General features: G+C 36.1%; 1 protein-coding gene across 1 annotated transcript; it reads right to left on the bottom strand.

Moving 5' to 3' along the window:
- Positions 1 to 10921: 10921 nt before the first annotated feature.
- Positions 10922 to 12751, bottom strand: LOC133297081 (transcription factor JUNGBRUNNEN 1-like). Its single transcript, XM_061496145.1, has 3 exons — positions 12553 to 12751; positions 11821 to 12119; positions 10922 to 11460 (listed from the first exon to the last, which is right to left on the bottom strand). The coding sequence occupies exons 1-3, from the start codon at positions 12728 to 12730 to the stop codon at positions 11062 to 11064; spliced, it is 876 nt and encodes a 291-aa protein (XP_061352129.1). The 5' UTR covers positions 12731 to 12751; the 3' UTR covers positions 10922 to 11061.
- Between the last annotated feature and the right edge of the window lie 14456 nt (positions 12752 to 27207).

Here is a 27207-nt window from a genome sequence, read left to right on the forward strand (position 1 = left end):
CATAATCGATCTAACAGTGAAATTGATTGATAATAACCTTAATTGGTTGTTACAATATCCTACCACATATAACAATATAAACTTGCTATCTACAAACATCAATACTACTACTACTAATAATAATAACAATAATAATAATAATAATAATTTTTTCCCTAAATTGTAAAATATCACCTATTTATAGTTATTTTTTAAGGAATTAATGTTTGCTCTTTTAAAAGATAGAGAATTGTATCATTTTAGTCAAAATTATTAGAGATATAGATAAATATTTTATTTTATTTTAATTTAATTTATTATATTTGTTATTTTACTTTAGGGTGAGTTATAGAGTTGTTACAACCTCACTCATTTGTAAATTTTGTTGTATCCATTTTACCCAATGAATTAAAATCAATCTTTATCCTCTTTTACCTTCTAATATGGTATCAGAAGAAACTTTTTATTCTCCATGAATAGGGTTCTGTTGCCGTAGTTGTTTTTTCTTTGTTCCTTTCATCGATCTTTTTCTCCCGTCTCCTTCTTCTTCAGTCGCTTCTCATTTTCCTTCTTTTTTGTCCTTTCCAGATCTCATTTCCTCTGTGATTTTTGGGTTTAAGGAGTTTTTATCTGTCATTGTCGCCAATGCCGGTGCATCTCCGGCTTCTTGGCCCTTCTTCTCTGATGCTTTATCGTCGTTGATTTTTGCAGTTATTCTCCGCCTTTGATTGTGGTTGTTTGGTCTCCCTATAATATTTTCTAGAACTGCAAGTCAACTTCCTTCTTCGTGATCTGTGTTTGTTCTCCTTCACAGTTTTTCAGTTTTTCTCCAATTTCACCTTTTCTAGGATTTTCTTTCATTTTTTGTTTGCTTCTAGGTTCCTTTTCCTATGATCTAGGTGTGAGCTTTCTCTTATTTTCTGTGTTTTTGCGTTTATGGGTCATCTTCTTCGTTTGCTTTGTCGATGATTCCTCTTCTTCTTAGGCCAAAACTGCATCCTCGCCACCACCTTTCTCTCCGGCTCTGTCATCTCTCTTTCTCCCCATGCTTCCTTTGATTTTTGTTTTCATCTATTTTCTGATTACGTGTACTTCTTTTTTTTGTTTTTTGGCTTCCTTCCATGGATTTATATGCATTTCTTTTTAGAGCTCTCCACGATGCATTCAAGGTGTTTGTTGTTTTGTGTCTACGTCTGCTACTGTTGTAGCTCTCTCATTTTGAAGATGGATCAAGCTCTCCAGATCTCATGGTGAGAGAAAGTGAGAGATGTTTTAATTTAAATATTAAATAAAAACAATCATTTTAACTAAAATGACTGTTATTTAAAAGGACAAACATTTTTTTCCTTTTTTTAAAAAAATAGGCTTGGGGGAATGATTATATTTGAATTGAGCTTGATTTATTATAGTGGATTTATCTCTTAATTAGATAGAGGTATTCAAATTGGAGTGGCAATTTTTTTTTTCTCCTTTTAAAGTTTTTTCCCCACATAATTACATGTGTTATCTCTTATTCTCTTTGCTATCTTTTTTATTGTCAAAATTATTATCGATAATTTAATATTGATTTAATCTAAAAAGTTTATAGAACACAATTCATCCCCGAATTTATTTGGAACCAACAATACTCACATTGGAGGAGCCAGGCTCAAATTTGGGCCCGGACCAAAAAATTATATGTGTATTTATTTTTCTTAATTTTAGTTAGTTCATATTATAATATATTTAAATTATATTAAATATAGAACATCTGAGCAAGAAGCACTAAGAAGAGTTATAATTTTATTAAATAATTTTTAATTTTACTAAACATAATTTATTTTTTTAAACAAGTGAAAATTAGACACATAACCTAATACAACTTACTCAAATCTTTCACCAAAAATATTTTAAATTTTACAAAGGGCCAAATTACAAATTGTAGCCCGGGTCAAATCACAATTTTAATCTGGGCCAAATTATAATTAATTATATAATTATATATAATAAGTACAATTTGTTAAAATTTAGCTCGGACTAAGGCCACATCCACAATACATGTGGCTCCGCCACTGAATACTCAAGCGTGGCTTAGTGCACATGTAGTTGATTTTGTTTTGAGTTAAGCAAGACTTGAGTCTTTCGAAGATTATAAGTTTTAGCTTTTTGCTTCTATAATGGGTTTGGGCTGAAGTGTTTCTTCTTCTTGGTAGGTTTAAGATTTTGTTGGTACATGTAAGAACCTGCACTGTTAAATTAGAATTTTAGTAAATTAATAATAATAATTTATGATTTTAGCAAAATTATTCCATAATAGAGATAGGATAATTAGAAGAAAATAATAATTTTAAATTAAATCACTATTTGGGGGAAAGTATAAATACTATATTTTGCGGTAAAAATGTGAACCGACAAAATGACCCGAAATATAAAATTAAATTCAGGAAGATTAATAGAAAATATATAATGTCAATAAAACAAAGTTTAAAAGAAAAATGGGTTGTTAGAGGTACTAGAACTATAACACCTTGCAATTCTAAATTAAATATTAATATATAAAATGAGAATTAAAAGGAAGGATTAGTGAAAATCCTGAAAATTAGGCCAAAATACAAAGAAATGGCAAAACGGTAATTAGTCAACACGCAACCCTAGGAAGACAAAAATTTAGTAGAAGGTCTCAGATGATAAAAATAACATTGAAAATGGAATCAGAATGAAAAATTGAGTGGATAAGAAAGTTTCAGAAAAATCAGTGAATAGGGTTTTTATCGGGTAAAAATACCGCGGTACGATTGCACCGTAAAATGTGCCGATTGAGTTTTGAGTTCTAGGTTGTAAATATGAGTTATAAATGGTCCATAAAACTAGGAAATATGATTTCTGATAATATTTGATGGAATTAATTTAGTTTGGGGAAGCGTGCCAACGGCGCGCGCAACAGCTTAAAACAGTGTTTTCTCCGAACGACCGGAAAACTCCGGATTCATCTGATCAAGTATAATTAAAGGACAATAGTTAATGTTAAAAATTAGAGTTTCTAAATAGGTTGTGAATTCACGGACGTTTAGAGAAATTCGGATGAATTTTAATTCGCGTGAGGTGGCGTGGGACCCACCCCACTTAAGTCCACTTATCCACCTAAGCTATTCACTAATCACTATCACCTTCATTTCATCTCTCTCTCTCAAAAACCGATCAGCCCTCCCTCCTTAGGCACCTTAGGGTTTCAATTTTCTTCCTTGATAAATCCATCAATTCTTAACCAAATCAAGTGATTTTTGTGTTGAAATTTATTGGAAACAACCTTCCAAACACATTGGTGGTATCCATTACCCTTGAAACCCTCTCTTTGGTGAGTTATTAGCCATTTTCAGCTGCGAATTTTTGGAGAAAAATTGATGTTCATGGAGTCATTTGGTCTTCCATTACTTTGATAAGTCTTGGAGGAGTATCAAGCCTTGTTTGTGAGTATGTTTCCACCCCAATTCCATGGTTTATTTGTATATTATAGTTATGAACCCTAAACCTTGAATTGTTGATGTGTGATGTTAGAGAGCTCAATTGGAAAAAGTTTATACATGAATGTGTCTTAGAATAATGTGTATTAGCTATAAATGCAATGAAAATTTTAGGTGAAAATTATGATTTTGTAACTTAAATATTTTGAGGTGTCATGACTTGAATTTCAAAAATGTGTTAGGATTTTAGTGGTGAGTTGTTGGATGATTATATGTTGATATAATGGTATTGTGTGAAGTGTGGAAGGGTTGAAAATTGAATGAAATCTCTTGGAATTACTTAGGCTACAATTCGGCCATTTAGAGAAGTGTAAGGAATTGAGGTTGTTTGCATTGCTTGGATGATGTTTCAAGTGTTAAATGGTATTCGAATACCCACACCCAAGTATTCGAATACTACCCAGTATTCAACTACTTCTTCAAGGTATCCGAATATTTTTCTTCCCAGAAAAGTATCCTCATACTCCTGCAAGGAGTATTCGACTACCAAGGGATTAGTATTCGAACACTACACGAAAAGTATTCGGATACTTATCAGACAGAATGCAGAAACTCGAGTTGTTCACTGCATAAGTCCAATTTAAAGCATTCAAAAGCGACTGGGAGTCCAAAAACTCCCTAAACAGATGATATTCATTAACATGTTAGGAACTCAGAAACTCAGTCCTTAACTCAAATGATCCAGGTTTTACTTTTTAACCGATTAAACAAGCTTAAATCATCAAAATGACAAAGAGGTGATCATGGCTCACCTCAAATGCTCAAAACTCAGAAAATGAGGCAGAATAGAAGTCTCCAACTACACACCAAGGTTCTGACTTTAAAGGCCCACGAAAAGCACTACAAGGTTGGACCTTTTACCATCCAAATGGCTTCTTGAAGCCTTCAAGAACAAGAACAAGGCTTCTCAAACAAGAACCCACAAGTCAGCCCCAAAACCCCTCAATACAGCATCCTACACTTAGAGATGAGTAGCCTCACACCCTCACAAGGTTCACTACTAAGTGTTTAAACGATTACTGTGAAGGAATCAATGGAAAAGGTGAGTTCTTGAGGCATTTCTATGGAAGAAAGCTCAAGTCTCGAGTGGAGAGAAAGGTGGCAGCAGCTGAAGGCCAGAAACTCACGTAGGAAATATGGCATTCTGACCTAGGGCATTGTGCCCTTAAGCTTAAATAGGTCCACTTAATTAATCACACAATATTAACAATAATAGCTACGCTTAGCATTTTAATCTCAAACTTTGGAATCTGATCCTACTCATTTTTCTAAGATTTATCATATTTTTATTTTATTTTTCGCAGCACCTTTCCGGTACGCGCTTTTCCATAGCCAGTATCAGTTATGGCACCAGTTCTCATTATTTTAACTTGAAACTCGTTTTACAAGTCCTGTATATTATTCTAGGACATATACACACTTCTCATAATTTTTCGGGATACTTCATCGATACGCATTTATACCGAGTAGCAGAACCGGTATCTGCACTTTTCGTCATAAAAGCGACTTTCAGCGTTATTACTCACTTACCATAATTATTTAAGTCTCATAATAATTATTAGGGTCAATTATGGAATTATTTCCTGATTTTACATAATTAATTAATTAACTTCCTTAATTAACGGTGCAGGTTCTTACACAAGCCCAAGAAGTCAGCACCCACCTTCTCTCCAAACAGAAGCAATGCCTCCAAAAATGTGCACCACCACCCTCTCTAAGGTTAACTCTCACTCACAATGATGCATTGGTGAAGTAAAAGTGAGGAAAGGTTATCACTTTGGGGAGATTTCGAAGAGAATGGAGGTGGAAGCTTGGAGAACACAGGACTTTAGCAAGGAGGCACGTAGGAGGCTGATTATGGCCTAGGATTTTGTGCAAGAATAGTATATATAGGCGGTTTAAAGATAACCACATAGTATTAGCATTAATAGCTACACTTAGCATTTTAATCTCAAACTTTGGCATCTGAACCTAGCCATTTTTCTAAGATTTTTCATATTTTTATTTTATTTTTCGCAGTACTTTTTAGGTACGCGCTTTTACATAGCCAGTATCAGTTCTGACACCAGTTCTCATTATTTTGACCTGAAACTTGTTATGCTAGTCCTATATATTATTCTAGTAACATGTACATATTTTTCATAATTTTCCGGGATACTTCTTTGGTACGCATTTATATCGTGAAACAGAACTAGTATCTGCACTTTTCGTCAGAAAAGCGACTTTCAACATTAATATTCACTTACTATAATTATTAGGTCTACTCATAATTATCAGGGTCAATTATGAAATTATCTCATTAATTTCATAATTAATTAATTAAATTCTTAATTTAACGATGCGGGTTCTTACACGCCCTAACATAAGCAAGGCAGTTGCGACAATATCTCTTTGTCCTTCTCCATAGTTTCTTGCAATGCAACACGGTCTCTTGCATTCCAAGTTAGACACCATAGAGTAATCCACCCCATTCTTGTTCGGCCTAGCAAGCGACCAAGCAAGGAAGGACTTACGAGAAGTGTTCTCCTAAGCCATCAAGTGATAGTGTGGATCATCATTAGAGGATGCCTACGTGTATATCTTGATCAAGGTTTGAAACCCTAGCAAGACACAAAGGTACGACCTTAGTGTAATCACAAATATTATAATCAAGAATTGCTTGCTATTCATGAATTTTATTGAGTTATATGATCAACTATGCATATGTGTTTCCACATGAATGAAAATTTTATGTTCATACATGTGCATACTCGCAACCTTTATATGATAAAGGTAGCATATTTTTGCACTTTCAAATTCAAACTTTACAAAAGCATCCTAACAGATGATATCAGATGAGCTCCCATTGTCTATTAGCATCTTCCATGCTTGGCATGTAACTAGGTTTTTGGAAATGACTAGGATGTCATGTCATCCTGACCAGACATCACTCTTTTCATATCATTATCTATGAATACGAGCAGGGGTTGTTTCACCCTACTTCTAATCTCCTTCAACACGGGCTTGTCTCTTATCATCAACACTTCTCTTAGGTACTTTCGCCTCACATTTAATTACCCAGGAACCTTTGCCCCCGAAGCCACCCAAGATGGTGCAGACATCTAATTCTGATTGCCAGAGAGGCAAACTTGTGGTCTATTGTAGTTTAGCATTTCCCAAAGATGACGCCAATATTTGATCGAATAAGAACGTGGTTAATGTTGGACCCACAAGTGAGTGATAAACTATGGAGACGATAATCACAGGTGACAAATCTTTCATGCAAGGATGTGGTGGCGTGAAGCCAAAAGAGGTGGTGGATGCCCATTGTGTTGGAAATCGACAATCACACAGAATCGAGAAAACAGAAAAAGAGATAAGAGTAGAGAGATTGACACGATGATTTACCCTAGTTCACCCAATATAGGCTACGTCCAGCTTGTCTGTACTATATTCACCTCACCGCCACTCGTTACAAGTCTGTCGGTTTACAAGGCAAATATAAATAGGATTACAAGAAACCCTAACAACAGCTATTCATGGGCCCAAGCCCAAACTGCTATGATTTACCCCAGTTGCCTTTCTGCTGACCCCGACAATTAGGGCCAACATCATCATGTGAAGTATGAGCCATACCCAACATTCTCCCACTTGGTGAATGCTTCACATGTTTCTTCAATCCCAAAGCATCTGTACACCATTCAAACTTCTCCGAAGTCACTGCCTTGGTCAGAAAATCAGCATTGTTGACCTTTGTGTCAACCTTCTCCAGCAATACAACCTTGTCTTCAATCTTCTCTCTGATGAAGTGGTACTGTATGCCGATATGCTTGGTCCTCGCATGGAAACCTGGGTTCTTAGCCAAGAAAATGGCGCTCTGACTGTCACACCCAACGATCATCTCTCCTTGTGCAAAGCCAAGCTCTTTGCACAACCTCCGTAACCAAATAGCTTCCTTAACAGCATGTGTCAAGGCCATGTACTCAGCCTCTGTAGAAGATAAAGCAACAGTGCTCTGCCTCTTACTTATCCAACTGATAGCTCCGCCAAATGAAGAAACAACATATCCACTTGTAGATCTTCTACTATTAATGTCACCTCCCCAATCAGCATCCACAAAGCATCTCAGCTCTAACAATGTCTGTCCCCTTGAGCCCTTCACGCCTTCATAGCATAACCCAAGGTCAGACGTACCACGAAGATAGCGGAACACACGCTTCACAGCCGTCCAATGCTCATTTCCTGGCTTGGACATATACCTGCTCAATACTCCCACTGCTTGAGCAATATCAGGTCGAGTACAAATCATGGCATACATCAGACTCCCTACTGCACTAGCATAAGGAACTGACGCCATCTCTTCTTTTTCTTCTTCAGTCTTGGGACACTGGTCAGCCGATAACTTAGAACCAGTAGACATGGGAGTCAACACAGGCTTGCAGTCAGTCATCTTGAATTTCTTCAGAACATCTTCTATGTACTTCTGCTGACTTAACCATAATCTTCATTTGTCACGCTCCCTCTTAATCTGCATACCCAAGATCACATTTGCAGCGCCTAGATCTTTCATTTCAAACTGCTTTGCTAGCAGTCCTTTAACAGTGCTGATCATTTTCAAACTGTTTCCAACGAGTAACATGTCGTCAACATACAAAGTTAGAATAACAAAGTCACCTTCTAACCTTTTCACATAAACACAGTGATCAGCATCACAACGGTCAAAGCCAAGCTTCAGCACATAAGTGTCGAACTTCATGTACCACATCCTTGGGGACTGCTTCAGGCCATACAGAGATTTATTCAGCTTGCAGACTAGCTCCTCTTTGCCTCTTGCAATGAACCCCTCTGGTTGCTTCATGAAAATAACCTCCTCCAAATCACCATGAAGAAAAGCTGTCTTCACATCCAGCTGCTCCACCTCTAGGTCATATGCAGCTGCTACAGACAAAACCAGTCTTATGGAATTTAACTTTGCAACAGGTGAAAATACCTCACCATAATCAACCCCTTCTGTCTGTGAATATCCCTTTGCAACCAATCGAGCCTTGTAGCGTTCAATCTCCCCATTGGCACCAACCTTCTTCTTGAACACCCACTTACAATCCCATTGCTCGCACATAACTGGTCAAATTTTGTTGAACAGAACTCCCCTCCATTGTCAGTTCTTAGCACCTTGATTTTTTGATCAAATTGATTTTCCACCAAAGCCTTGAACTCGCAGAATTTATCGAACACTTCATCCTTGCTGCGCAAGAAATATAACCACACATATCTTGAAAAATCATCAGTAAAAGAAACATAATACCTTGATTTTCCATGTGATGCTACAGGTGTGGGGCCAAACACGTCGCTGTGTATCAAGTCCAGAACCCCCTCAGCTCTTCCTCCTATGGAATCAAAAATACCCGATTTTGCTTCCCTTGCAGGCAATGCTCGCAAAATCCAAACCCCATAGAGCAGCTCGGAATTCCATCCACCAACTTCTTTGATGTTAGAGTCTCCAGACTTTTTCCTCCAATATGCCCCAGCCTCCTATGCCATAACATAGCAGTGTCCTCCTCCGCCTGTTCTGAAACATAGCTTTCACCACTGAATACTGTGCTACCCAGCAGTTTCCACAATTTACCATGACGCTCTCCTCTTGCAATAACCAAAGCTCCTCGAGTCAGCTTGCAAGAATACTTGTCACTGCTAAAATTAATACCAGCATCTGCCATACTACCAACGGAGATCAGATTTCTGGTAAGCCCCGGAATATGCATCACACCCGGCAGATTCTTGACTGTCCCGTCACTCATCTTCAGCTTTACTTTCCCACGCCCCACAATTGCATGAGTCGTGTCATCTCCCATTCTAACTGTACCGCCAGAATACGATTCATAGGTGCAGAACCACTCCCTATGAGGTGTCATATGAAACGATGCTCCAGTGTCAATAATCCAATCATTACAGTCATTATGACTGTCAAACGCCATGTACAGGTCCCCTGTACTATCATCATCATCCTTCTTTGTACCCGAAGCAGACGGTTGTGAATCATCCCGCTTCTCAGGACCTACACTTTTACTTCTGCAATTCCTTCTCAGATGTCCAACCTTTTTGCACCTCCAGCACCTCATTTCAGATTTATCAGATTTATCACGGGACTTTGATCGTCCCCTCGATCTTCCTCTGTGACCAGACTTTGATTTGTCATCACTCCTCCCTCTAGCAACCAGAGCCTCATTGTTGGTACCTTCAGAACCTACCCTTCTCATCTCCTCAGACAATAAGGCAGCAACAACCGTCTCAAACGACAGTTTATTAACACTAGTACCAATTGACACAATGATGTGCTCCCAAGAGTTGGGCAGTGAACACAGCAAGGTGCAAGCTTTGTCTTCCTCGTCCAGGTTAATGTCTATAGACGAAAGTTGTGCACAAATAGTATTAAATTCATTTAAATGAGCAGAGAAAGAATCACCTTCGCTCATCCGCAGATTATACAGCCTCCTTCGCAGGAACAGCTTGTTCACGAGTGACTTGCTCTGATAGAGACTTCCCAGCTTCGTCCAGAGATCCTTCGCGGACTTCTCAGAAGTTACGTTCACCAGAACGTTATCAGCCAGGCATAACCAGATCAGGCTTCGCGCCTTTCGATCGTCTCTGGTCCACGCCTTCAACTCCTTCGACTCTCGCCATCACCTGACGTTTCTTCACCGACAGGTTTTGTTGGTACAGACGGCTTATCATCTTCGATCACGTACCACACGTCCCTGTCAACGAGCAGAGCCTCCGTCTTCAGCTTCCATAACTCGAACCCTTATCCTCCGAACTTTTCAACCTCGACCCGTGATTGGCCAGTCGATATCCTCTCCAGATCAATTTCGCAGTTTTATCTATGCCAAGAAAAAACCCTAAATCGCGAAACCCCAATCTGTCACAAGAACCCTGGTCGCAGAACCAAAGCTCTTGATACCAATTGTTGGAAATCGACAATCACACAGAATCGAGAAAACAGAAAAAGAGATAAGAGTAGAGAGATTGACACGATGATTTACCCTGGTTCACCCAATATAGGCTACGTCCAGCTTGTCTGTACTATATTCACCTCACCGCCACTCGTTACAAGTCTCTCGGTTTACAAGGCAAATATAAATAGGATTATAAGAAACCCTAACAGCAGCTATTCATGGGCCCAAGCCCAAACTGCTATGATTTACCCCAGTTGCCTTTCTGCTGACCCCGACAATTAGGGCCAACATCATCATGTGAAGTATGAGCCATACCCAACACATTGTGTGCCTGGAAAACTACGGTTTGAGAAGTGTACCTAGAGATGCAAATATACTTGTACGAATATTGCCTCAGCATTTGACTTAGGGTGGAATTTTTCCTGATTGGGCTTAGGCCTTCAAATGATTTTTTTGACAGTTTTCATAAGAATTCAAGCAGAAACAAGTCCATAAGTCAAACAAGTGGGTTCAAAATTACAAGTTCGATAATACTAATTAACCACTCTCTTACACAAAACCACTCCTCTCTCTCTCACTGGCTAGATGTAGATATACTTCTATGTATTCCTAATGTATTCTAACTAATACTCAAGAAATAACACGGTTATTTAAATCGTAGACGAATCAACAGCATATTTCACAACCGATCCAAGCTCGTCCCAATTCTCAAACGCGAAGAAGTCGTTCGCTTCAGGGTTAATCCAGAAGTTTGATGAAGGTGCTGTTAATTGAGTTTGGTGTGCCACGGGGGAGCTCAACTCACCTACATGAAACTGATGCCTTTGATCACTGCTTGTGTTTTTTACCACTGGCTTACGATCATTTTCATGATGGCCAAGGCTTGTACCAAAATTGATATATGCTTCTCCATTTGTGTTAAACTCCACACTTCTCATTCTTGTTATCTTATCACTGGAAAGTCGCTTAGAAGCTAATTGTCTCAAATCTGGTGTGTACTTCCTTTGCGTTACATTTCTTTTTAAAATTCTACACAATGTCCAAATTTCCTGCACATAGTCACAGAATAAAAAATTGTAAATTATTAGAGAAATATAAAATTATTAATGTAATCTCGCTCAACCATTTAAGTTTTTAAGTTTTTAAGTTTAAATAGTTTTTTCCATAGTATCAGCTGATGTGACTAAATGATTTAGACTAGACCTAATGTATCATTCACCCTTTAAGTTTAATGGACTCTTGCGTGAGAGAGCGCGTGTTAGAAAAATATAAAACTATTAATATAAGCTCGTCCAACAACTTAACATTTTGGTTGAAATGGTTTTTTACACAAATAATAGGTGTTGATTAAAATTGCTTTAATAATGAATTCAATCAATGCATTTGAGAAATCAGTTCAAGTTTCGTACAGCTTCTTGGGCAATAGATGCGTTGTTATTGATGTCATGATCAGAGGGAAGGCGAAACTCGTGCATCATCCAATCAGTTTTGGTGCCTTTGCCGGCGGTGCCACGGTAGTAAACAAGTGTTTTCTTGAGTCCTATGCAGTCATTGCCTTCTCCTCCGAGTGAGAACACTTGCTTGTCTATCCCAGTTGCTTTCCAGAACCCAGAGCCAGTGACTCTGTTGGGCCTTACGCTATTCCTGTATTTCCTCCCTCTTTTGCAAAAGAAGTACCACTCCTTCTCTCCTCCACTACTACTGCCTTCTGCATACATACAAATTAAAAAGTTGCAACACTAGTTAGTTAATTAAGTTGCCATTAATGGTATAGATACAAAGCATGTGATGTCTTGCTTCAGTAGCTCTAAGTATTTCTCAATGTTTATATGATATTCCCATACAGTCACTAATCATACTCATAGTTGTTTTTTTGTTGTTGTTGTTGTAATAAACAGTTAAAAGTAAAGCACTTAAAAGGTATGGATGTTAGAATACCACCCTTTTTATTTATTATCAAACTATGCTTGTGTATGAAAGTGTAAAATTTTGTTGATATATAGTATAATTTTTTCTTAATATTTTGATCTCTTAACAAACTATCCACAAGATTTGCAGCTCAAATAAATATAGAAAAAGGAAAAGAAAAAGAGAGGAGTTATATATGAAAACAAATAAAGAACTTGTAACTGGAAACATACTTGGAAGATCCCAAGGATCATATTTGTAGATATCAATCTGTTTGATGAGTTCGAGATTAATGGGTTTCTTATCAAGCTTCCGGCGCAGATAGAAACCTACAAGTTCTTCATCAGTGGGGTGGAAACGAAACCCAGGAAGTGAACCTTCATCATCCTTGCTAAAATCATCAAAACCCATATTATATCCTCTTAATTTGTTTATCTTTTCCCCTCTCCTTTCTGTGTGTTTTTTTTCTCTCTTAAGAAGAAGATAGTGGTGGAATAATTTCAACAAATTGTGAAGAGAGTCAAAGGATGTGGACGGGTATTTCAGCAAGGTCAAGTCATGAGTTTTGACTTATTGCCCTCATAATTTTTGCTGACTGACTAGTTCTATTGTTTAAAGTATGGTAATTAATACATAGGAGGGTGGAGCCATTCCATACAACTACTTTTCCCCTTTCGTTTTAGAAGCTACCAATAATTGCTCAAATGCATGGGTTGTGTCATAAATGATAAAGCAATAGATTTTAATTTGTAATGTGACCAGTCCATGTTCAACACATAAAATGACTGAAAACATTTATAAACATATTACGTGAGTCTCTGCCCATGCGCCAATGGATTGGAATTCCCTTCTCATAGAACTATTTATTGCTCATCTCAAGATAAATATTTTAGTGCTTATCAATTATTTAAGTAGTCTCATTTCAAGAAGAAATCTTTCAACTTTGAACTCCCAAACAAGCTATTAGTACTGTAATCGAGTTAACGTATGCTTATTTCATTTTTCTTGGAAAAAATGTTCATGCACATAAAATTTTGAAATTGATAAAAAAAAAAAAAAAGAATTTCTACAGGTTTAGTATATAGGTGCCCCCGAGATAATATAAGGAGTCAGATGATACTATCAACTATGATATTTTCACGAATAATTATTTGTTTCGTATTTTTGTCTCGCCTTTTTATTGTTAATATTTTTAACTTGATAAAGGCTCTTGGGATAATCAAGATGTATCCTTGAGGATTTATAATGAGAACTCAAGTATACAATTTGATTATTCAGTAAACTTGTTTTCGGTCTAGAGTTATTAAGAAAGGGCATTGTAGACTCAACTAAACTAGCATGATGCCAGGATACTTACATAGGAATGTAAGATACGAACCTCATGAATGTAGACATCGACATGTCTTAGTTAATGTTGTGGGTGGATTTGTTAGTGGAACAAATTGCACTTAATTGATCCACTGAGAAAGTCAACAAGGAATCCTTATACCATGTAACATTGGGTGCAATATCTTATCATTTGGTAATATAGATTATCATTAGACTTGAGGTTGTCATCGAATACTATATCTAAGGGTCATACTTTAATTGTACAACTCTATTCCCCTGAAACATAGGGAGGACAATGTACTTTTGGATATGACTTAAAGGCATGAGGATAGATAGACAAGCTGAAATGATTCATCATCTCTAAAAGGGATTAGTTATCCATAAGATACTTGGGCAACACTCCCATAAGACTTAGGAATCAGTGCACAATAAAGGAATTATGACAAAGTTCATGGATCCGCCTTTAGAGTTCATGGAAGAAGACTTCTAGTTCTAGAAAAGCTTTCTTTTGATCACTTAAAAGTTGATGCAATATCCTTATTCTTGATCGAAAGGTAAATAATGAGATGAAGGGAAGGGTTGGCATGATAACCAAATGAGAAAGGTAGATCACTTAGTCTTTCCATTTAAGTTTAGGGCAACAAAGTATTGTTAGTATTGTATGTGGTCATTAAATGAGTTAGGTCTATTAAAGGATATTTGTAACGGCCCGTTGCACATCCGAAAATGTTAACATTACTTAAGAAATTAAGCGCAGCTACAATCACATTGGTTCAATTAAAACTGCGGATAAACTTTTTCACAAAAACATTGTTCATTTACTTTTTAAAACAAAAACGGACTTAATATAACCAAAATCGTAATTGCAACCATGTAACATTCTCTAAAATGAGACCACTACACTTAACCATTAACTCTAACCTTTTCATTATGATAAACTAGACGTCTAGGGCTTTTCGAAAAGATATTACAAAAACCATTTGGTTAAGTATACGCAGAGTTATTAAACTCGCAAGGTAGCTGACAAAATCGAACTTTGGGAATTATAGCATCAACTTCAATCCTAAAATAGTATTGATATACTCATCCAATGGCTCTAATATTTTACAGGTTTATAATACTACGTGTTAGCTTCACATAGATTCAAACCTCACTCAATTTGGAGCTTTGTAGCTCGAGTTATACCAATTTTACTAAACTACGTTTGTGCTGAAAACGAGCAGTGCACTGAGAGCGCTTGAGCGCGCTCTTCGAACACATTTTTCGCCGCTAGCGCACTGGAGCGCTCTATTGGGCGCTTGAGCGCCCATAGGCAAAGAATTTGACCATTTTCAGGTCTTCAGCGCGCTTAAGCGTAGATGTGACAATATGGGTTGAACCTGGCCGGCCAACCCTCCGACGGGGTGAGTTGGGTTGTATATTTCAACCCACCAACCCATCTCAACCCGCCCTGCTTAGTTGTGGGTCAAAACGGGTTGCGGTGGGTCGAGACAGGTTGGCCCGCGAGTCAGTTTTTTTTTTACTAATAAGTAGAATTTTATTTGCCATTATGCTTTTGTGATATGGAAATTTTTTTTATCTTAGTACTCCCCAAAAAAAATAAAGAAGACAAATTTTATTTATGACAAAGGTTATTTATATATGGAGGCAAAATTAAGTTCCTAAAAAGTATTTGACTGACTATTAGTATACATTTAAGCTTGAGATTGGAAAAAAAACTAAGTGGATTGTGAAATGAAAATAAGTAATATTATAAAATTAATAAAATATAATTTATTTTTTATTTTAAATTATTTTTTAGGCGAATTAACCCACCAACCGACCACAAAACGAGGTGGGTTGGGATTTTCAACCCATTTCAAGATGCGGGGCGGGGCGGGTTAACCAGTTTTTGGAGAGTTGGCGGCGGGCCGACCTGTTTTGCCACCTCTGCTTAAGCGCCCAAAGGCAGAGATTTTCCCTCTATTTCACGCACACAGCGCGCTTGAGCGCCCTTATCAGCGCTTGAGCGCGCTCCACCTGAGGTAGACTTGATTTCCCCTGTTTTGGTGGTTCATTTGAGGGAATTCCCCCCCTCCATTCTCTAACTTCTTGATACCTAATTGACAATCGTACAACATCAATGCCTCACTAGTTATATCTTTTACACCATTTCATTGTACAAATCAAAATGACAAAAACATAACCTCACATTCAATTACTATATCAATATCTCAATTACATCCATGTTCTTCAAAATAAATACATGCCAAAGGACTTAACTACCAAAAGACATGATAAAAGCTATTAGCCATATACAACAAAGCATTCACCATCACAATGATCATGCACTAAGTCCTCCAAAATACATCATGTGGCCTCAAAATATATATATATATATACAGGTGACAATGTAAATGACATATATATATCTACAATCCTAAATGAGATGCAATCCAAAATGACCGGCTATCAACATATGACATCTAGCCCAAATACAGTCACTTGCCACTAGAGGCTCATGCAGCATCTGTACCTGAAATGGGGTCCCCACAACACTGAGTGAGATATACAAATGTACCTTAGTAAACCAGGGATCCTTGGAGCATCTCTCCATCCTATAGTTCACTCATAATATAATAGCAATAACAGTAAATAATGCAGTAAATACATATCCATGCAATGTGTAAAAACATCTCCAGTACTCAAATGCAAATAGTCCTACTGGCCAGCTAAACTACAAAGTATAAATTACGCATCGTCATGCAACATACAAAATATAGGGAAACACCATCCTATGCCACACCCAGTGCCTACACATACATATAACAAAGCATTAAACTACTTTATTACATTTACATACACATCAATAACCACTACCCAATCAGGGCTTGGTGGAACAACAAAGGGATCAATTTTCAAGGTCCGAAGGCTTACCTCAATGTGCTTCCAAGCTTAACCTTTGTTCACCACCAATGAGTAATCAAGCTTTACAATTATCAATAACAACTTCACAACAAACACCAATCTCAATGAGCTAATCAAGCTCCATTGCTTCCTCCAATGGTTGGTCTTTCAATGTTGGTCCACAAGGCTCAATCCTAGCACCACAATGGACACAATCAATCATCCAATTCGCTAATTGCTCAAAATGCTAGAAATTCACAAACCCAATCATGAATTTCCCAATTTATTGAACAATAACCAAATGACTATCTAAGTTCATTTTCACCGTTTAATTAACATTTATAACAACTTTTACAAAAGGCCTAAGCTTCAATCAGGCTCTAGACTACCCTACCTTACTGTCAGTATTTTAGTTTCCTTATTATTGTAATTCCCATAGTTCTCACTATTACTGTAAGTATTTCCCTACTGTTATTTTAATTGTCTTTACTGATACAGTGTGTCTACTATTTCCCATAATAATATATGTTTGTTGTTGGGTTCTTTTGAATTTGTTTTGTTGATCTCTATATATCAATTTATGTATTTTTGCTTTAATCGAAATTTTTTTTATTTAATATCATGTCATGCGATCTCCTTATATGGTAAAGAACACAAAAATAGCCTTTCAAGTAGGGATCCACTCTATGCTCATATGAAGGAAAATATTACAAACAAAGATTTTCCTGAGCTTCGACCAACACAGTTCTTACATCTTGATCCGGACCCCACATATGTAAAGTCAAGGCCCAAGCCACCGTTAGTGACATAGACACAAAAGGTGACATAGCCTTTAAGGCAAACTATCTCGCCATAAAGGCATAAATCTCGCATGAAGACTTGGCCACTAAGTTAATGTAGCTTAACTAGTATGAAACCCTCAATATTAGGGTCAACAGCTCAGACAAATTGGCCACCTCCAAGGGCTAGTGAAAGAATGGCGGCACCACCTTGCTGCCATGGACCATAGAATCTACTTTGAACATAGGCTTACCTATTAAAGAATAGCCTGAGAGAGGCCATCTTTCTCCACCAATCAACTAGAATACCGCCTTGTGAAGGACGATGATAAACTCGACGCTTAGGCACTATAAATACAGAAGTCATTGGCCCAGATATGATATCTCGCTTTTCTACTTGAACCTCCTTGAATACTAAACTGACTTGAGCATCGGAGGATCTTTGCAGGTACCCCTCAGTCGCTCTCATTCAACTCAAAGAAGCTAGAGAATTGTCCAGACATCTCGCAATACACAACCACATCCTGCCAGGACCCCAAGCATCTCTCGGCAACAACATAATACATTTCCTTCTCTTCATCATATTCTCTACCTTCAACCGTGTGTAGTTAGGCTCAACCCAATTAGTATTGGACTGATCACATCTATATCAGGGGAGATGCATTTATCGCTTTCAAATTTTAACCTATATATTTATTCAGCTTTCAAAGTCAAAAGTTTTGGTGATTATTCTAGAAAGCAAAAGCCATACAATTAAGACCATTGACATGTAGATAGCAGAAATTAATTATAAATATATATGTATATGTTGATAATTTCTAATAAAAAATAAAAAATCCTCACACATGTGGACTTTAACAAGTCGTAGCAAATATTTCTTGAATATTCTACATGAAAAAGAGAGGACGACCTGCTTCAAGCTGAATCACTATAACTTCGAAAACATAAGTTCTGTCACCATCGTTCATGGAAGTAAAAGTACTATATCTGTAAGTTTACAATATTAAATGTACTGGGTTTGAAAAACACGAAAGATAATGAATTTGACGGTCTTTTTTTTTTCTTTTTCTTTTCTTAACGATACATATATATAGAAATCTTATTATGCAAGACACTGTCAAATTTAAAAAAGAATAGGATATCTATGCTTATTTTTTTTTCTATGTTTACTTTATCTATTTGTCTTCATATTGTTACGTTACTCTTTCACTCTTTTACTCTCCTTCTAGTGTTGGTTGAGATTATAATTTAACATTAATATGAAAAAAATAGGTAAAGTAGATATAAAAAAATGATTGGCATAATATTCTATCATTTAAAAAATTATAATTCTAATATATTAAAAAATATAATTCTAATATATTAAAAAATATATACTTCTATTGTTAAGGAGTATTTTGTGAACCATATATCTAATATCTGTCTAAAGGTGTAATTTGATCTGTAAGGATCAAGGATTGTCGTTGGATCTGGAAGCAAGAAGGAAGTGTCTATACTTTCCAACTGTTAGCAAGATATACGCACTTTGACCATGACCAAAGGAAAGGTCAAATAACTGAAATAAGAGTGTGTAAGAGGTGTATCCAAAAAGAAAAAGAAAAAAAGAGTGTGTAAGAGTTTGGCGGCTATATTATATATCAATAGATTTTTTGACTTTGTCATAACAAAACGACAGGCTGCTCGTGAATTCTTTTGTTTGTTTGTGCTGATTTGACTTGATGTGGTCACAACTATTCGCCATAATTAAAACTAAGTGAAGTGAAGTGAAGTGTATCTATCATTTTATAAGATGTAAAGTTATGTCATTTTAAGTAAGAAAAAAGATAAATTATGAGAAAAGAAAGTGGACAAAAAAAAATGTGTGAATTTCACCTCTTTATAAGAGTGAAATGACATACATTATGATATTTAAAAGAAGAAACACTTTTTCTTAAAACTAATTATAGACTTCAGTTCTAATTTTTATTTTTTTATTTTTTTTGGGTTTCTTCATGAACTTATTTAAGGGAATAAAACTCTTTGAATATTTCATTTTCTCATTCATAAGTCTCAAATTCAAATCTTATAAAGAAAACAAACTTCTACATAACAAGTATTGGTCGTAGACCTCAGTAGCATATTGCATAACTCATGCTTAAAAGAAAACTTAAAAAAAAAAAAAAATGTTTTGACGATTCAACATACCTGGGATTGAAAAGGTGTGAGCTTTAAATGTTTAGTGTAAATAAAGCTAAACTGAATGGGAAGAGATGTGAGAGGAGGAAGGAATGAGATGATTTTGATATGGTGACAGAATCGGTGGAGTTTAATTATATAGGAACAAAAATATATTTCAAAAAGGGGATTTTAATTTAATCAAGAGAAAAGTTCAAAAAATCCCTTATAATCTTGTCTTGAATCACTTACACTCTTATGTGTTTTTTTTTAATCATTTATACTCTTGTGTTTTTTTAATCACTCCCTATTATTTTTTCTATCTAATCTCATCCCTAACATTATTAAAAACTAAATTAATTTGTCTATTTTACCCTTCTTAGAAAAAGATAAAAGGCTAGGGTGAAAATGTAAAACAAGAAATAAGATCAAATATCTTATTAATTTACAATATTATAGAAAAACTAAAACAAGAAAAAATATCTAAATCAAAAATAAGAAAATAGATGAGGAGACAAAAAAAATAAGATTAAAAATGTTAAAAACTTACAAAAGTAATAGAAAGAACTAAAAGTAAAAAATAAATAAAAATAGTCTAAATAAAAAAATGGACTGAAGACAAAAAAGAAATAGAAGAAAAAAATAAGACCATGTGTCTAAATATAAAAGAAGAAAATAGATTGAGAACAAAAAAATAGAAGATAAAATAAAACTAAATATGTTAAAAATTTATAACGCTAATTTCTTTTTCTTTTATTTTTTTGTTTTATTTCTCAAAAGTGACTTAGCTTAAAAAAATTAGATTAAAAAATCAACAAATGAAGTTTGGAAAGTAAGACCATATGTCAAAAGTGACTTAGCTTAAAAAAATTAGATTAGCTCTAGGCAATGGGCTACCTCTCAATGTTTATCAACAAATAAAGTTTGGAAAGTATTTAGAAGTGAATAGGCACTTTCAAAATGCATATTATAATAACCCAAATAATTAAATTATTTAAATAGTAATCATTTAGTAAATAAAAAGAGTTGATTAATTGAAAAATATAATTTTTTTAATCTAAGTCACTTTTTGGGACAAAAGTGCAAATATTAAAAATTTTAAGGCAAAAATACAATTAGGCAAAAGATGCCAAAACTTACGAATTTTTTTAGTGAAACTCATTCCATACAATTTTCGTAAGAACTAAATGTTTTGGCATTGTATAACACCTTGCATTTCTAAATTATATATTAATATATTAAACATGGATTAAAGGGAAGGATTAGTGAAAATCCTCAAAATCAGGTCAAAATACAAAGGAAGGGTAAAACGATAATTAGTCTAAAACGCAACCCTAGGAAGGTAAAATTGAGTAGGAGGTCTCAAATGGGAAAACTAACTCTGGAAATGGATTCAGAACGAAAAACTGAGTGGATAGGCAAGTTTCAGAAAATTCTATTATTAGTGTTTTTATCGAGTAAAAATATCGTGGTACGATTGCACCGTAAAACGTGCTGATTGAGTTTTGAGCTCTAGGTTTTGAATACAAGTTATAAATGGTATATAGGACTAGGAAATACGATTTCTAATGAAAATTAGTAAGTTTGGAGAAGCGTTCCTACGACGCGCGTAACAGCTTAAAACTGCAATTTCTCCGAACGACCGGAAAACTCCGGATTCATCTGATCAAGGGCAATTAAAGGACAATGGTTAATGTTAAAAATTAGAGTTTCTAATTAGTTTAGGAAATTATGAACGTTTAGCGTAATAGGAGGGAAATTCGAATTAGTTTGAAATCGCGTGAGGTGGCGGTGGGGCCCACCTCACTTAAGTGGACCTTGCCACTTGGACTTCACCACCAACCAGCTCCTTCTCTCTCCTCCCTTCACCAAAAAACTGAACCACCTCCATGGAAGTGGAAGAAAAGCTTCCAAAACTTCTCTTCCTCATAACTCCTTCAATACAACCCCGAATCAAGGAAAGTTTGTGAGCAAAGTTGTTGGAAATCATCATCCGAACACATCCCACCGATTATTTTTCCTTGAAACCCTCTCATTTGAGAGATAATGGGCAAAACCAGCCACGAATTTTGGGAGAGATTTTGTGATTTTGGAGTTGTTTGCTCAAGCCATTGCTTGGGGATCACTTGGAGGAGTCTTGTGACTTGTTGTGGGTAAGTTTCCACACTTTTCATTGTTAATTTGATGGATTGATTTCATAAACCCTAGAGCATGTTTGTGTGACTGGTGTAGTTAGAGAGCTCAAATGGAAAATGTGTATTAGATAAAAGTGGCTTAGAATAATGTTTTAGAGTGATAGAAACCATAAAAATTATTAAGGAAATGTATGCATAACTTTGGAAAATTTGGATGAAATGTCATGACTTTGTGTTGGAGATTGTTGTTAGGATTGTGTAATTGGATTGTTGTATGGTTGTATGAGTTAATAATAGGATTGTATGAGGTGTGGAGTAGTTGAATTGGATTGAAAATCCCTTGGTGTATGTCTATGGTGAATTCGTCCTTAATGGGAAAAATGATGAATATGATGTTGTAAAAGTATTTGGATGATGTGTTGTGTGTTAAATGGTAATTAGAAGGGTTGTGTGATGGTTGGAAGGTTGGAAAATCAATGGAAAAATATTGGATAGTGTGGAATTGTATAATTGATCCTAGAGAAAATTAATTGGCAAAATGATGTTTGAATGATGTAGGATGCAAATTGGCACCTAAAATGACCTTGGGGGTAACCTTGGGATGCTTAAGAAAAATGAAAAGAAGATAAAGAAAAATATTTGGTATTTTTGCACTGTTTTGGCCGAACCTCACTAGGTGGAGGGGAGGAATTTGACGTTTTTCGATTTTGATAGGTTTACCGTATATTAATGATCCGTATATGATCAATGTAGGTAGTTGTACGTGGAATTGAACCCCGAACCGTGAGCTCAGTGGGTTGCCCTTGGTCCCGGACCAAGTGGGATTGTGTGAGTATTTGAAACCATGCTTGAAGAGTTAATAACTTGCATGTGTTTGTATGAATGGTAATTGATTGGGAATGTCCTCTGTGTAGGCATTTCTGTTGTGTACCTAGCTTGGAAAAGATATTGCAGTGGAGCTGCAGGAGAGGATTATACAGGTAACCTCTTGGTACTGGGGTTTGATCCCCTTGTGTGTTCCACCATGCCCGTTGAGGGTAATGGTAGGAAGTGTATGTAAATAATATAGGATAACATGTTCATGCATATTGTATGTGTGTTGGTACATAGGATGTACCGTGTCTCTGGCCAGTAGACGTTTTTCCTTTGGGCGTTACGGACTTCCACTGGATAGGTCTCCGAGAGGGAGTTCCAGTTGACCTGGGGTCTTGGTGTGTGATCCGGATAGGAGCACACTAAGAAGTCTCGGGTGGATATGGATGGTGGGGCCTTGGTTTGATGTTCTGAGAACACGCCTTGGTTGAAACCCGTAGGCTTATATGCCGAGCCAATAGGCTGGACGTTGAGTGGTTTTGGCATTGACCATTCCAGCTTCGTCGTATTTTGTATCCCTATGCTCCCCTATTTCACTAAATCTCATGCTTTATCCCATTTTCAGATGTTATGTTATGTTATTTATATGCATCGAAGTGAGCCATTGAGCAGAGTATTCTCCTGAACCTCTGGTTTACTGAGATATATTCGTATACCTCACCCTGCTTTGGGGACTTTATTTCAGGAGATAGCAGTGGAGTTGGAGCGGCGGGCAAGAAGCCCGTAGGATGATTGGGCGTAGGATTAGATATTTTGCATTTGTTGGCCATTGGGCCTAGGCTAGACTTAGCTCATGAACAATGCATGTGATTAGGATTATGAGTATCATTTTGTTCATGATGTATGTATCTAAGTTTAGTCTTGATTTATCATGTCTATTTTGGAATGTTTGTTATGTATTAATTGAAGGTTATGGTTTGTAATTGTAATATGTCATTTGGATGGTTTGTAATTTGTACATGAATATTGATGTAATATGGAAGCATGTAATATGATGAAAGGGCAATAGGCCTATTCTAGGATTGATTTATGTTTTGTGATGTAAAGAATGCATGCAAATGGATTATGGTGATTGAAATATGTTATGTTTGAAAATATAAGTAAAGTCATGGAAATTGTGTAATTTGATATAAACTGTGAAGGGTTGTAAGAGCCCCAAGGCATTGCTGGTCCTTGTGTGTACCACCCAATGATTATTAGGTACAATTTGAGGTCATAGAACATGTGTGCAAATTTGGGAATTATTGGAAAAACAAAGAAAACTCAGGCAAATTTTCTAGAAATTGGCATATATTAGGCGAACTTTGGGAGAGCATATCGCCCTCCAAAGAGGTCCGATAGGGACGTTCCATACTCTGTTTTGACGCTTGAGATGTTCTCTATCTTGTGGTAAAATTTGGGATTTTTTTGCGTTGGGAGTCGGCCTGTAGAAGGCAGAGAACACTGACTGCCCATTTGGTTACTGCACATGTGGCAGTTTTGGACCGAGTTTGGGAAAATTAATCCTGCTTCGTTTATTGGTCAAATTAGGTGTATGATATATCAAATTGAAGCTTGAGCTGTCTATTTTATTGTATAAAAATTTGAGAGAAATTGGTTGAGTTTATTTTCCAGAATATTTGATTGAGTGAAGGATGTTTGGTGCTGTTTTGGGGTTGGCTGGCAGATTTGCTTGTCCAACTTCAAACGGTGATATCCGGAGCAAACGAGAACTTTATGACTCATGTGATAGCTTCCTAGAAAGTTAATTAAGTCTAGAATAAGATACTAAAAGATGGGAGACTTATAGAATGCATTTTTGAAGAATCAAAGTGATGATATGGCTGCCACGTACTCAAAGATGATACAGTTGATGATTCCACGTCAGCATAGTTTTGATGATAACAAACAAGTCAAAGAAGAATGCTCAAAGACAAAACAAAATCCAAAAGAAATCAAACATCAAGCATATGTGAAAGCATGCAAGTCAAGTATCCAGACAAGTCCAAGATCTCTATGATATATCTACTTCGGACTTAGGAAAATATGTAAAGGTATGTAGATCCTAGCATTGCATGAGCTCAAGTCATTCATATCATATAGTACTTAAAGAACCTTGATCTAACTAGCTAAACACGCATTAAAAGGTTTTTAAGTAACTTAAGCACACAAGCAACATGCCAAAAATATTTTGTGGCTTTCAAGTTTTGGAAAGAAAACATCCTTAAAGAATTGACAAGTCAAATGGTTTTATAAGTCCTATATTGGTTTGGAAAAGGTACATTCATGATACCAACATTTCTAAACAATTTCCATAACCAATTACATGCATTACAAATCATAGAAACCATTTTGAAAGAAAAGAAAAGAAGATTTCGCACAAAAAGGATGATGCCATGAAATATCCAGATATTTTGGTAAGAATATCCGGATATCAATATCCGGATATCTGGACAAGAATATCCGGATATGTAAGAATATCCGGATATTACATATCCGGATATGGGCCCGATGAATATCCGGATATCAACAGTCTACAACGGCTATAAACGGCTAGAAACAACTAGTTTTCATATGAGGGGTCATTATAAATACCCACATCAATGGTAATGAATAGTGGACGACCATAGATCATTTATTGAACCTTTATTACTCATTCTAGCTCATTATTGCTCACTAATTGCTTACTTTACTCATTGCATATACTTGAGCTCATCTTTCCTTTGAAGCTATATATCTCTTAGTTCTTCAATTTGTAAAATCTGTACTTTGAGAGTACTTAGCCACTTTTAATCACCTCAATCTTATTTCTTGATTTGAGAGGGGAGTGAACCCTATACTTGAGAGGTCACCAAATTCCTAAGTAAATTTGGAGTGAAAAAATTGTGAGGCATCAAGAGCCCGAAGTCTTGAAAGGTTGTAGAGGTTTGTCAAGCACCCTCAAGCTTGGTAGTTAGTGTAAAGAATTGATCGAGCGGCTTCAGTCTGGACGTAGGTCACTGTGGTGGTGACCGAACCAGGATACATCTAGTTTTCAATTTCTCTAACCTTTACCTCTTTACTTTATTATTGAAATTGCATCTTTAGATTGTCTTTATTCATTCACTTGCTTACTTTGTTAATCTCTACACTTGCTCTCACACTTGCTCTCACACTTAGATTTTTCCTTATTAAATCACTTTATTGAAGAAATAGTCTTTAAAATTTCAAAGGAGGCACTTTGTGAAAAGATTTTGTAAAACTCAATTCACCCCCCCTCTTGAGTATTGAATCCACTTGTCCAACAAGTGGTATCAGAGCTTGAACTCTTGTGTAAAGAGCTTAACCGCTTCAAGAGAAGGGATGGCTTCTTTGAACCATGATATGCCCCTTGAGGGATCTTCTAGTACTAGACCTCCTTTTTTCAATGACGTCGATTATTCCTATTGGAAGAGTCGAATGAAAATATTTCTTCAATCTAATGATTTAAGAGTATGGAGTGTAGTTGAAAAAGGGTATACACCACCTACTATAAAAAATGAGAAAGATGAAGATATTCTTAAAGATATAGATAATTACACCGAAGATGAAATTAAGAAAGGAAATTGGAATGCTAGAGCTCAAAACTTGATTACAAATGCCTTAGGTCGTGATGAATACTTTCGTGTTTCAAATTGTAAGAATGCTAAGAAAATGTGGGATATTCTTCAAATAACCCATGAAGGAACTAGTGATGTTAAATTTACAAAATTAAATTCACTCACTAGAGAATTTGAAATGTTTGAAATTCTTGAAAATGAAAGTATTCAAAGTATGCAAAAAAGATTCACACTCCTTGTCACTCATCTAAATGCTTTGGATAAATCTTTTACTAACCTTGAGTTAATTGCTAAGGTGATGATAAGTGTGCATAATAGGGAATGGCAACCCAAGTTGACGGCTATTACGGAATCAAAAGATTTGAAAACCATGGATCTTGCAACCTTGTTCGGCAAGCTCCAAGAGTATGAAATGGAGCTAACTAGAATAACCTTGAAGGAACAAGCCATCAAGAAAAGTAAGGGAATTGTCTTGAAGGCCTCAACACCAAGCAAAGAGAAGGATGAGGAAAAAGAAGATGGAGATTCCGAAAATGGTCTTGACGAAGATGAGATGAGTCTTTTCATAAAGAAGTATGGAAAATTCTTTAAGAAGAATTTTTCAAAGAAATCTGCATTTCCTCCTAAAAGAAGATCTAAAGATGAAGGATCCTCACAACTTACCATCACTTGCTATGAATGTGGAAAAACCGGTCACTACAAAACGGATTGTCCAAATATTCAAAAGAAAGACAAATATGAAAAGAAGCATGGCAAGGATAGAAGGAACTTCAAGAAGGCTTATCTTGCTTGGGATGACGAATCTAGTTCTTCCCATGATGACTCCAAGGAAGAAGCAAACCTATGCTTCATGCAAGATGGGAGACCACCGGAGAAATCAAGCAAAGGAACTCAACATATATGTCTCATGGAAAATGAGGACAAAAATGAATCCGAAACCGAGGTAAACTCATCTTGCTCTACTTTTTCCCCTTCATATGATGAGTTGTCTGACATGTTTGAAGAAATGCATAATGAAACACTAAAACATGTTAAAACTCTTAGAGCATCAAGGAAAACTATTAGTTCTTTGGAAAAACAAATTGCATCTTTAGAAAAGGAAGTGAAAGATTTGAAAGATGAAAATGAAACTCTCAAATTACTTGATGCTAGCACTAGTTGTATCAAATGCCTAT

This window comes from Gastrolobium bilobum, unplaced genomic scaffold (assembly GCF_033153095.1).
Source record: "Gastrolobium bilobum isolate Gb01-03AN ecotype WA unplaced genomic scaffold, APGP_CSIRO_Gbil_v1 utg26586, whole genome shotgun sequence".
NCBI classification, from domain to species: domain Eukaryota; kingdom Viridiplantae; phylum Streptophyta; class Magnoliopsida; order Fabales; family Fabaceae; genus Gastrolobium; species Gastrolobium bilobum.